The sequence below is a fragment of the Octopus bimaculoides genome, chromosome 22 (assembly GCF_046866305.1).
Source record: "Octopus bimaculoides isolate indiv1 chromosome 22, ASM4686630v1, whole genome shotgun sequence".
NCBI classification, from domain to species: Eukaryota; Metazoa; Mollusca; class Cephalopoda; order Octopoda; family Octopodidae; genus Octopus; species Octopus bimaculoides.
The window spans coordinates 7,583,318-7,595,888 of record NC_142949.1 but is presented as its reverse complement, the minus strand read 5'-3'; the positions used below and the strand labels follow the sequence as shown (position 1 = coordinate 7,595,888).

The 12,571-nt window shown below is 39.9% G+C and overlaps 1 protein-coding gene across 1 annotated transcript in view; it reads right to left on the bottom strand.

The window, feature by feature from the left end:
• LOC106873497 (small subunit processome component 20 homolog) overlaps window positions 1–12,571 on the bottom strand; it is an 80,593-nt gene that overhangs the window by 51,598 nt on the left and 16,424 nt on the right. The window contains exons 15-23 of the mRNA XM_089339942.1: window positions 11,951–12,079; window positions 10,675–10,766; window positions 9,873–9,978; window positions 8,082–8,235; window positions 6,977–7,042; window positions 5,352–5,507; window positions 4,790–4,946; window positions 2,861–3,104; window positions 490–1,059 (exon numbers count right to left, since the gene is read on the bottom strand). Of these exons, the coding sequence (XP_089196068.1) occupies window positions 490–1,059; window positions 2,861–3,104; window positions 4,790–4,946; window positions 5,352–5,507; window positions 6,977–7,042; window positions 8,082–8,235; window positions 9,873–9,978; window positions 10,675–10,766; window positions 11,951–12,079 (1,674 nt within the window). The remainder of the gene's footprint in view (window positions 1–489; window positions 1,060–2,860; window positions 3,105–4,789; window positions 4,947–5,351; window positions 5,508–6,976; window positions 7,043–8,081; window positions 8,236–9,872; window positions 9,979–10,674; window positions 10,767–11,950; window positions 12,080–12,571) is intronic.

The window sequence follows — 12,571 nt, the reverse complement described above, 5'->3', positions numbered from 1 at the left end:
CGGAAGATAAGAAAATGTTCATAATCCTACCCGTGGGGGATCAATGCCAGTTAGGTCAAAATCATCATCATCATCGTTTAACGTCCGCTTTCCATGCTAGCATGGGTTGGACGATTTGACTGAGGACTGGTGAAACCAGATGGCTACACCAGGCTCCAATCTGATTTGGCAGAGTTTCTACAGCTGGATGCCCTTCCTAACGCCAACCGCTCTCAGAGTGTAGAGGGTGCTTTTACATGCCACCGGCACAAAGGCCAGTCAGGCGGTATTGGCAACGACCTCGCTCGAAAGTCCTTACACATGCCACGGGCACAAGTGCCAGAAAGGCGACGCTGGGCACAGGTGCCATCCCGAAACATTCTCATATCTTCCATCTTTCTCATTAATCAAATATATACACACACAAACATAATATATATATACATACTACACTCACACACACACACACATATATACACACCCACACGTATAATTGGACATAGAACTTACTTAAGGATTGCTGGTTCCTGTTTGCATACTTTTGTAGCAGCAGCAGGAACAACAGTAGCAGTATCGTTGTGGCCTTCATCTTGTTCCTGCTTTGCTTTCTTCTTCCTTTTCCTTTTCTTCTTCTTTGGTGTTTCCATTTCTCTTTCCTCCACCTCAATGTCCATTTTCCCTTCTCCCTCCTCCTCTTCCTTTACTTCTCCATCCTCATCTGTCTCCCTTGGCTCCTCTTCAGTATTCATATCCTCCACCTTCACCTCATCACCACTGTCCTCCTCCTCCTCCTCTTCTTCAACATCACTGCCACCACCACCACCATCATCATCCTCATAACCACTCTCTTCATCATCATCAACATCACCATCTTCAACATCTTCACTTGCCATCACTTCTTCCTCTTCCACCACCTCTTCTTCTGCCTCCTCCACCTCCTCTTCTTCTGCCTCCTCCACCACCGCTTCCTCTTCATCACTTTCACTCTTATCCCAGCTCCTCTCTCCACCCTGGCGCCATTCCTTGCACATAATATTCTGCAATGCTGCACTTTCCGTATCCACTTGGTAATATTCATTTCTGTAAAACACAACAAGAGGAAAACTACAGATGTGTGAGTGCATGTGTGTGTTTATACATGTATGTGTATATGTACACACAGATATGTGTGTGTGTGTGTGTGTGTTATATACATTATCATCATCATCATCAGTTAACGTCCCATCTTCCATGCATGGGTAGAATAGTTGACAGGAGCCAGCCAGGCAGAAAAACTACCCCAGGCTAGTGTCTGTTTTGGCAGAGATTTTACAGCTGGATGCTCTTCCTAACACCAACCACTCAGCAGAGGGTGGACTCAGTGCTTTTTACATATGCATGCATAAATATATGAATGTATGTGTGCATGTGTATACACATGAATGCGTGTGTGTGAATGTGCATATATATATATATATATATATATATATATATATCATCATCATCATCGTTTAACGTCCACTTTCCATGCTAGCATGGGTAGGACGATTTGACTGAGGACTGGTGAAACTGGATGGCAACACCAGGCTCCAATCTAATTTGGCAGAGTTTCTACAGCTGGATGCCCTTCCTAACGCCAACCACTCAGAGAGTGTAGTGGGTGCTTTTACGTGTCACCCGCACGTATATATATATATATATGTATACGCAAAGACCTGCTGAGGCAAGTGAAATCGAAATCGAACCAAATTTGACGACTGGCACCCGTGCCAGTGGAGTGCTAACAGCACCATCTGAGCATGATCATTGCCAGAGCAGCTGTCTGGCTTCCATGCCGGCTGCACGTAAAATGCACCATTTGAGCGTGATCGTTACCAGTGTCGCCTTACTGGCACATGAAAAAACATTCGAGCGAGGTCGTTGCCAGTGCCGTAGAAACCATACCAGAACAGACAATGGGACCAAGTGCAGCCCTCGGTCTTACCAACTCCTAACTGTCCAACCCATGCCAGCATGGAAAACGGATGTTAAATGATGACGATGATTAAATACTGAAATGTGAAGCGAACTGTAACAAAATATTTTGATGGTTTAAGGCATGCTGGGAAAAATGCTTAGAGGCAAATTGTCCATCTTTACATTCCGAGTTCAAATTCCGCCGAGGTTGACTTAGCCTTTTATCCTTTCAGGATGATTAAGTACCTGTTGAACATTAGGGTGATGGGATCTTTTTTTAAAACGGGGGCCACATTTTTCATTAACGAAACACTTTGAAACTTGGAACACTGGTAGAATGTGTCATATAAAACATCTTTTTCTCTTAGTCTTCTTAAAAAAAAAAGAAATCCATAAATTATTCCATGTTAAAGTTGTCGTATTTCTGTAATTTCAACCAATCACTGACGTCCATTCAGCCGATATACATTAAGTGCCGACTACATAAACAAACGATTCTGAAACAATTAACCCTAACCCTAGGGTTAGGGTTAGGGTTAAAGCAAATTTAAAATGAAAAAAGCAAATAAAACGAAGGTATGGAGATTAAATACGCTTTACATCGCTTAGTGAGCCAAAGCAGTAAATGTAAACAACTGAATACTTGTCAGTGATTGGTTGAAATTATCGAAATAAGACAATTTTTTACATGAAATAAATTCGAATACAAAAATATTTTTCTGTTCTATAACACAAAATAGATAAGTATACGAAGTTTGAAAGTCTTTCCGTACCAAAAACACTACGTAAAACATTAATGAAAAATGTGGCCCCCGTTTTAAAAAAGATCCGGGTGATGTAATCAACTTATCCTCTACCCCAATATTGCTGGCTTTGTGTCAAAATTTGAGACCAATATTTCAGCGCCATTGCCATGGAACCAATGAGAGACAGATTTTGGACATACCTGACAAATCTAAACAAGATGGGGGAAAGTAGTTTTGAATTTCCTTCACAAACTTGCGGAAAAAGCAGCATGTTTTTCCACAAATGTTCACGGAAAAATTCCATGTCTGGTTTAAGTAAGTCCGATTTCGGTCTGGAATCTTGCTCCATTAGAAGTTGAAGTAAATCTGAATGTATGGAAGATTCCTCCTCATTCTCTTCAATCTCAAAAGTTGTCATAACACTCGGAGCCGGTACACTTCCCTCTAGAAACGATAGGAAAAAAAAAGAAAAAAAATTTTATTGTCTGCTGTTTCGAAAGTGAAAAACAAGACAATCTTAAGATATATTTTAATGAAAATATTAAACCTTTCAGCATTCAAATGTAATACTTATTTATTCACATTATTTTGAATTAATCATGCATGAGATTTTGATGATGCTACTGTCTATTTTTAGAATGACATTGTAGGGTAGGTGCGAGAGGCTGGATCTGGCTGGTTTAAGCCTTTAGCATTCAGATTACTCTGTCAAATGTAATGCTCGATTATTCACATCATTGCGAATTAATCACGAATTATCGCATAGCTTTCAAATTTCAATGATGTGACTGTTTCTGTTTAGAATGACAATGTTGGGTAGGTGTGAGAGGTCAGATCTAGCCAGTTTGAATATTTGGGCTGGAGCTGGCTGTTTTAACCATTTAGCATTCAGATTCCTCTGTCCAATGTAATCCTTATTTATTCACATTGTTTTGAATTAACCATGCATTATCTCATGGCTTTGAGGTTTCGATGATGATATTGTCTATTTTAGAATGACATTGTTAGGTAGGTATGAGAGGCCAGATCTGACTGGTTTGAACATAAAACAGGTAGAATATTTGGGCTGGATGAGGCTGGTTTAAAGAGGAAAGCCAGTTGCAAAAAGGCCAACATCATAAAACAGATTTCGTGTTCAATGTTTGGTGAAATTTTGTAAGAGAAAAAGTATTTAGTTAAATATGTATTAATATCTTGCTCTCAACCCATCCAACCTCCCTCTCTCTCTGGCTGTGTGGTTAAGACATTCGCCTCCCAACCACATGTTTACAGGTTCAATCCCACTGTGTAGCATCTTGGGTAAATGTCTTCTACAATGATCCTAGGCTGACCAAAGCCTCGTAAATGGATTTGACAGATAGTAACTGAAAGCAGCCCATTGTATACGTGTGTATATATTCTTGTGTGTGTGTGTGTGTGTATATATAGATAGATACATACATACATAGACTGACAGACAGACATAGATAGATAGATAGATATACATACATACACACATAATATATAGTTTTCACCAATCAAGGGACAGCTCAACTCAAGTCTCACGTGATGGAATTGAACACAAAACCACATGAATGTGAAGCAATCTGCTTACCTTTTACCAACACCATACCATATTATATATATGTGTGTGTGTGTGTGCAAGGCAGGTGTATACAGGTGTAAAAAACTGCACTAAAACAGAGAATTTCATTTATTCAAAGCTACAGTTTTTACTGTATTGCTTCTCTGATTCCTCCAAAGACATTATACAAAGCAACTCAGTCCAGGCTTGAATTTAGATTCCAGGAATATCTTCCACTTTCCGTACTTAAAATTAAGGATAAAAACTAACAGCAATAAGAATCTGTGACATTCATTCCTTTCCAAAGGGAAGGGAAGTGGGGATGGTAATAATGGTGTAGTGGTGGTGTTGTGTGATCATGGTGGTAGTGGTGGTGGAGATGATGGTGGTGGTGGTAGTGATGATAGTGGAGATGGTGGTAGTGGTGGTGGAGATGGTAGTGGAAGTGGTGGCAGCAGTCGTGAAGGTGACTGGTGGTCTGTTTATGCAAAAGAGAGGAAAAGTCTACTAGAAAAGTGGATGACTTCAGAAATGGTTAACAAAGTGGAAAAAAAAAAAAACTTACCACAAACTGAAGCACATTTGTCCAAATGGCTTCCATAAACTTCCCAGAAAGAATCCTTCATCATCGAGAGAGCATGGGAAGCAATCAGTTTGTGAACTGGTTCCCAAATTGGTTTGAAATTAATAAATAAATTACCAATGAGATAACGAAGAGGAACCTGAAATTGGAACAGATCATTAGAATAGAGAGAAACAGATGGAGGAATAATAATAATAATAATAATAATAATAATAATAATAATAATAATAACAATGGTTTCAAATTTTGACACAAGGCCAGCAGTTTCGGTGGAGGGGCTAAGTTGATTACACTGATCCCCAGCGCTGAACTGATACTTATTTTATTGACTCCAGAAGGATGAAAGACAAAGTCATCCTCAACAGAATTTGAACTCAGGACGTAAAGACAGGAAACGTCACTAAGCATTTAGTCCTTGCCCAGTATGCTCACAATTCAATGCTCTCTCTCTCTCTCTCTCTCTCTCTCTCTCAGAATTTAATAATGACAAAAAAAAAAAAAAAAAAAAGAAAGAAAGAAAAACATGAAGAATTTTGCAACTAACCTGTTCAAAACGAGGGTTCACTACAGGAATATTACGGTCGACAAGTTTGGCATCAAGGTACTGCAGATGTCTCAAAGTTTCCCTGAAGTCATGAACTGTTGGCGGAGTTTTCTCAGCATCCAAACAAATTCTGAAAACTCCTGGTTGGCTCAGACTCTGAAAAAAATTAACAGAAAGATGAGAAGAGAAAACCAGGAGACCCTTAAAGAGACAGTGATGGTCAGGAATTGAGGGTTTTGTGTTTTTTCAAGAAACCTGGTGTTGTACCAAGCCAAAAGTAACCTCTCCATCACCATGCTATTAGTGAGTACTACAAAGAAAGAGTATCATAAGCAGGGCTGTGGAGTCAAAACAAAAAACTTTGACTCTGACTCCTGTACTGTTGGCACCTCCGACTCCGACTCCTGTACTGTTGGCACCTCCGACTCCGACTCCTCTTTATGTAATTAAGTGTGTGTGGTTTACATATCTCATAAAGCATATGCATACGCTTGTACTTTGAGTGGGCCTATAGGTTAGAACTGGTTTATATTAAAGAATAAAGACATTGTGAGTCGGAATCAGAGTCGGTATAGTTTTACTGACTCCGACTCCACAGCCCTGATCATAAGGAGTATCATGTAGAAGAAGAGAAAGTTTTGGTGAGTATCTTGAAGGAAAAAAGGAAGTTGCAGTGAGTACCACATGGGACTTCAAGGCCTGGTGTGTGCTGTGTAAGAGGACTTAAAAGCCATGTAGTGCCATGTAGGAGGACTTAGAGGTCAGGTGAGTACCACATAGAGTACCAGGTAGGACAGTGGTTCTCAATTGGGGTTCATATAAGATTTTTGGGTGTCCATGCAAGAAAATAGTAAATTAGGGATCCCACAACAATATTTTAAGGGCCCCTGAAAAAAATTTCGCTTTTGATGTATGCATTGGTATGTATTGCAAGAAACAGCTAGGTTTCTTTCTCTAACATTTTACATAGTTCAACCTAAAAAAGGGAATGCGTGAAAAACAAAATAGGAATTTTGAAAGATGTTTCTTTAAAATTAGATTTTAAACATCGAATGACTATGGGGGTCTACCAGGATGAAATAGTAATCAAAGAGCTCCATGGATACAAAATGGTTGAGAATCCCTGTTTTAGATGTATGTATTGGTATGTATTACTGCAAGAATCAGCTAGGTTTCTTTCTTTTAATATTTTACAAGTTCAATCTGTACAAGTTAATGTGTGAAAAATAAGACAGGAATTTTGAAAGTTTCTTTAAAACTAGATTTTAAACATTGAATGGCTATGGGGTCCACCAGAATAAAATAATGAAACGGGTCCACAGATAAAAAAATGATTGAAAACCTCTGATGTAGAAGGACTTATAGAAGACCAAAAGGCCAGGTGAGCACCAATGTAGGAGGACTTAAAATCATAGTGAGTTGTCAATGGAACTTGGATTAAGAATGCTTGAGTGGTGGAGATAGAAGAGAATCCATCTCCAAGGAACAGAGAAAAGACAGAATGTGTGTGTATGTATGTGTTAGTGTGTGATTGCATGCACTAGTGAGATGGTAAAAGTAACTTAACCAAACAGCAACAAAGAAATGTAGAACTCAATACAAGTGACTAAATCTATTCGACTTACAGGATCTTCAAGGAAAGGAAGTTTCAAGTGGAACTGTGACAGAATCTGCAGAGTCAGCAAACGAATCTAAAAGACACAAAACAAAATATAAATTGATTTTAGGAATAATTAGCAAATCAAAATTTATAATTAAAATATGAATTGATAAAATAAAAAAATTATCTTATTAAAATAATATATATTTGCTTGATTTTAACTGCTTGAGCATGTCCCTTTGTGGCTGACAATTTGTGCATCTTTGATGATGAGCAGGAGTAGTGGGGGAGCATCATAGCCATGTGTTGAGAGGAATTCTTTGGGGTTTGAATAAATGCAATAAAAGCAAAGCTTGAGGCAAATATTAGCCATTTTTCCTACTTTCTAAGGGTAAGCAAATAGGAAATAAGAGTTACACAAGAAACCCGAGACCAAAGTTCCTTTTAATTTTTTGGCATTGCACAGAAATTTGTATTGTGTGCAAATTCTGTCTTTCTTTGCAAAGAATTTGTGCTGGCTGTAGGTAGAGGTGTGGATGTGTGGTAAGAATCTATCTTCCCAACCACATGGCTCTGGGTTCAATCTCACATGACACTTTGGGCAAGTGTCTTGTACTATAGCCCCAAACCAACCAAAGCCTTGTGAGTGGATTGGGAGGTGGAAACTGAAAGAAGCTTGTATTATGCATGTGTGTCTGTGTATGTGCACCCCCAACCCCACCCCGTACCGTTTGACAACTAGCATTGGTGTATCTACGTCCCTGTAACTTAGTGGTTTGGCAACAGACACCGACAGAATAAGTACCAGGCTTTAAAAACCTAAGTCCTGGGGTTGATTTATTCAACTAAAAATTCTTGAAGGTGGTGCCCCAGCATGGCCACAGTCTAATGACTGAAACATATAAACAGATCCATGCAAGTAACCATCTTCAGTTAAAAAGATTTGATTTTATCTTAAAAAACCTTGCATCAGGACATTTTTTTTCTTCCTTTGCACACCATTTTCAAAACACATGCACAAGAATATTGCTCAGAGAGGAAGATTGTCTTCTGCCATGGAACTAGAGGCAGCCTCTGGTAGAGTGGAATCAAATGAGTCCAAGAATTTGTCACAGGAAATGTTTACTCACTGTGTGAGAATAGTGTGACAGGTTTGCTTCCAGGAGTGGGAAGACCGTGACACAAGTAGCTTCGTTTGTGACGTCTTTCTGGCTCTCAGACTGCTGGGCCAAGAAGAAATAAAGATCGGTGATCTGGAGGGCACGCACAGAGTTGGAACAGCACCTGAAGAAAAAAGAAAAGAGACAACATTGTCATTACCATCATTTAACATCCGTTTTGCATGCTGGTATGGGTTGGAAGGCTTGACAGAAGCTGGCAAGGTCAGGGGCCGCACCAGGTCCCATAGCCTGTTTTGGCTTGGTTTCTATAGTTGCAGCCCTTCCTGATGTCAACCACTTCACAGAGTGTACTGGGTGCTTTTTATGTGACACCATCACCAGTTCTTTTTCCATGACACATACACACACACACACACATATATATATATATATATATATATATATATATATATATATATATATATATATATATATATATATATATATATATATAGGTAAAGAGCCCCTTTAGCCACAAATGACCATGGGATTGCACCTAGAAACTTCTCCTCCAAGGCACAAGTCCGGGCAAGGTTGTTTATTGAAGACCTGCAGTCAATCATGCGCACCAGCCTCCCTTTTTCTCCACGCCACCGATGTTATCCAAGGGAAAGGCAAAGGCCAATACAGCTTTGCACCAATGATATCACAATCATTTCTACAGCTGAGTGAACTGGAAACATGTGAAATAAAGTGTCCTGCTCAAGAACACAATACACAGTCCGGTTCGGGAATCGAACACATAACCTCACAATTGTAAGCCTGAGGCTTTAACCACTGAACCATGTGCCCTCACACACATACATACACATATATAAATATACACACACACACACAAAGTCATTATGAAAAGTTTAGAAAAGGTGGCAACTAAATTTTTACTGCATATTAATATGTTATTATCAGAGTTTTTTTAATGATATTAATACTTTTATTAATAGCATCTTTCAAATAGCAATTAATCATCATCGTCGTTTAACGTCCGCTTTCCATGCTAGCATGGGTTGGACGATTTGACTGAGGATTGGTGAAACCAGATGGCTACACCAGGCCCCAATCTGATTTGGCAGAGTTTCTACAGCCAAATCAGATTGGAGCCTGGTGTAGCCAATGTTTCTATTTGTCTAATGACTTGGTGTACACCCTGCATATATATCATCATCATCATCATCATCATCGTTTAACGTCCGCTTTCCATGCTAGCATGGGTTGGACGATTTGACTGAGGACTGGTGAAACCGGATGGCAACACCAGGCTCCAGTCCGATTTGGCAGAGTTTCTACAGCTGGATGCCCTTCCTAACGCCAACCACTCAGAGAGTGTAGTGGGTGCTTTTACGTGTCACCCGCACGAAAACGGCCACGCTCGAAATGGTGTCTTTTATGTGCCACCCGCACAAGCCAGTCCAGGGGCACTGGCAACGATCTCGCTCGAAAATCCTACAGGAGCCAGCCAGGCGGTACTGGCAACGGCCACGCTCAAAATGGTGCATCTCATGTGCCACCCGCACAAGAACCAGTCCAGGGGCACTGGCAACGATCTTATATACATATATATATATATATATATATATATACAAAGATAGAGAGAGAGATGATAAGTCACAGAAGGTTTAACAAAGAAAGATGAAATATAATAACAATAAAGAAAATATAAAGATACATAGAAAACACAATGATGATAGTGGATCTGTCCAAATATACAGAAACCTGTAAAACCAAACTTAAGAATATAAGACAAGGATACAACAAAGAACTTACTTTAGTAAAGATTTGATTTTATCAAAAGTAATCCAATTCCAGAATTCCTTTAGTCTGTTAAAATGGAGACAGAGTGCCGCCTCGTGAAGAATGGACAGTTGTAGCTCTAAAAATGGTAAATAAATCATCAGAATTATACACAAAATATATATGAAATGGGCTTCTTTCAGTTTCAGTTTCTGTAATCCATTCACAAGGCGTTGGTTGGTCTGGGATCACAAAACAAGATACTTGCATAAGGGGCTGTACAGCATCCATGACCCCAAGACCTTGTGATTGCAGAGAAAACTTCACTGCTCAGCCAAGCTGACATCTTTATGTTTGTAAGAAACACAAACCATATGTTGTTGGCACTCCGTCGCTTACGATGTCAAGGGTTCCAGTTGATCCGATCAACGGAACATCCTGCTCGTGAAATTAACGTGCAAGTGGCTGAGCATTCCACAGACACGTGTACCCTTAACGTAATTCTCGCAGATATTCAGCATGACACAGTGTGACAAGGCTGGCCCCTTTGAATTACAGGTACAACAGAAACAGGAAGAAAGAGTGAGAGAAAGAGTTGTGGTGGAAGAGTATAGCAGGGTTCGCCACCATCCCCTGCCGGAGCCTCGTGGAACTTTAGGTGTTTTCACTCAATAAACACTCACAATGCCCGGCCTGGGAATCGAAACCGCGATCCTATGACCGCGAGTCCGCTGCCCTAACCACTGGGCCATTGCGCCTCCACACACAAACCATATAACAGGATCTAAACAAGATTTTGGTGGAGAATCCAGAAGAAAATAACAAATAATCTCACCTTTGATTGGTGAAGTCTCTTCAGATTCAGTCACTTGGCACCAAAGACCATCAATTGTATGTTGTAGAACACTAAAGTCTGCATCAGAACACCTGGAAATAAACATTGTTACAATTATTCGTCATTTAACGGCCATGTTTCCATGTTCTGCATAGATCAGACAGAATCTCTTTGAGGCAGTTTTTCTGCTGTGGAAGCACATGGCTTAGTGGTTAGGGTGTTGGACACATGATCGTAAGATTGTGGTTTCAATTCCTGGACCGGGTAACACATTGTATTCTTGAGCAAAACACTTCATTTCACATTGCTCCAGTCCACTCAGCTGGCAAAAATGAGTAATCCTGCGACAGACCAGTGTCCTGTCCAGGTGGGGAATATATACGTCATGGAAACCAGGAAACAGGCCCTTGTGAGGCGCCATGACTCAAGAAGGTAACCGTTACCTTGTTGCCTTTAGCTTTTCCACAACTGGATGCCCTTCCTGTCATCAACCCTTACCTGTAAGATAATACTTCTGCACGGCCAGACATCTTTTCCATATAAGACTGGAAACGAACAACACTTCTGGTATGATGGTGAAACTTGTTTACAACCATCACATTATGTCAAAACAAGATAAGAGGACCTAATTAGCTGGGGAGGGGGAGGATCCAAGGAAAGTGTAATTGCTAAAATAGGATGGAGAAAATTCAGAGAGCTTTTACCTCTGTTAGCAACCAAAAGTCTCTCACCTCAAGTGAAAGGAAGATTTGGGGCACAAGACCCATAATTTTGAGGGGAGGGGCAAGCTGATTACATCAACCCCAGTATGTAACTGATACCCCATTTTATTGATCCTGAAAGGATGAAAGGCAAAGCTGACCTCTGCAAATTCAGGAGGAGGGGGCTTGTTAATTATACTGACCACAGTACTTAACTGGTACTCCATTTTATCGACCCCGAAAGGATGAAAGGCAAAGTCAATCTCAGTAGAATTTGAACTCAGAACATAAAGATGGACAAAAATGCCACTAAGAATTTTGTCTGGTGTTGCTTACAAATCGGATAATTCACCACCTTAAAAATAATAATAATAATGGTTTCAAATTTTGGCACAAGGCCAGCAAGTTCAGGGGTGGCAGTAAGTCAATTATGTTGATCCCAGAATTCAATTGGTACTTCCTTCATTGACCCCCACCTGCTAAAAGGACGAAAGGCAAAGTCAAACTTGGTGGAATTGGAACTCAGAGCATAAAGACGGACAAAATGACAATAGAAGTATAGATATTCTATTTACCGAATGTTTGGAATGCAAACCAAAGCAGCCCACAGTAGAGTTAGTTGATTGATATCTTCAAGATCGTCTGGAGAAAGTAAATCCCATAAATACGCCTGAAAGGTGTACTGTTTTTTGGAACCAGCAGACCTTTGGAAAATGGAAAATAAAAAAAGACAAATATTGTTAGAACAGATGGAATTTACGATCAAACTGACAGAATGGCCTTGGTTGGAACATTGATGGAACAATGAATATTCAGCAGGAAAAAATGTGTGCTTCCTAAGAACGGTGTAATCCTTGTTGAAGTTCCATTCCACAATGTTTTGTATTTTCCAAACATACCCTTCTAGATGCAGGCATGGCCAAATAGTTAAGACATACACTTCACATCCTGAGGTCTCAAGTTCAATTCTACTGTGTCGCATTCTAGGCAAGTGTTTTTACCATAGCCCTGTGTCCCTACAAAGCCTTCTGAGTAAAACTGGGTAGATGGAAACTCCTGTATGGAAAGCCCATCAGATGAGAATCATTCATGCTACAAGAATTTATATATCTATGCCCTTAATACTGCAAAAATCCTACCCTTAATATTGTAAAAATCCACACCCATAATACTGCAAAAATCCATGCTCTTAATAC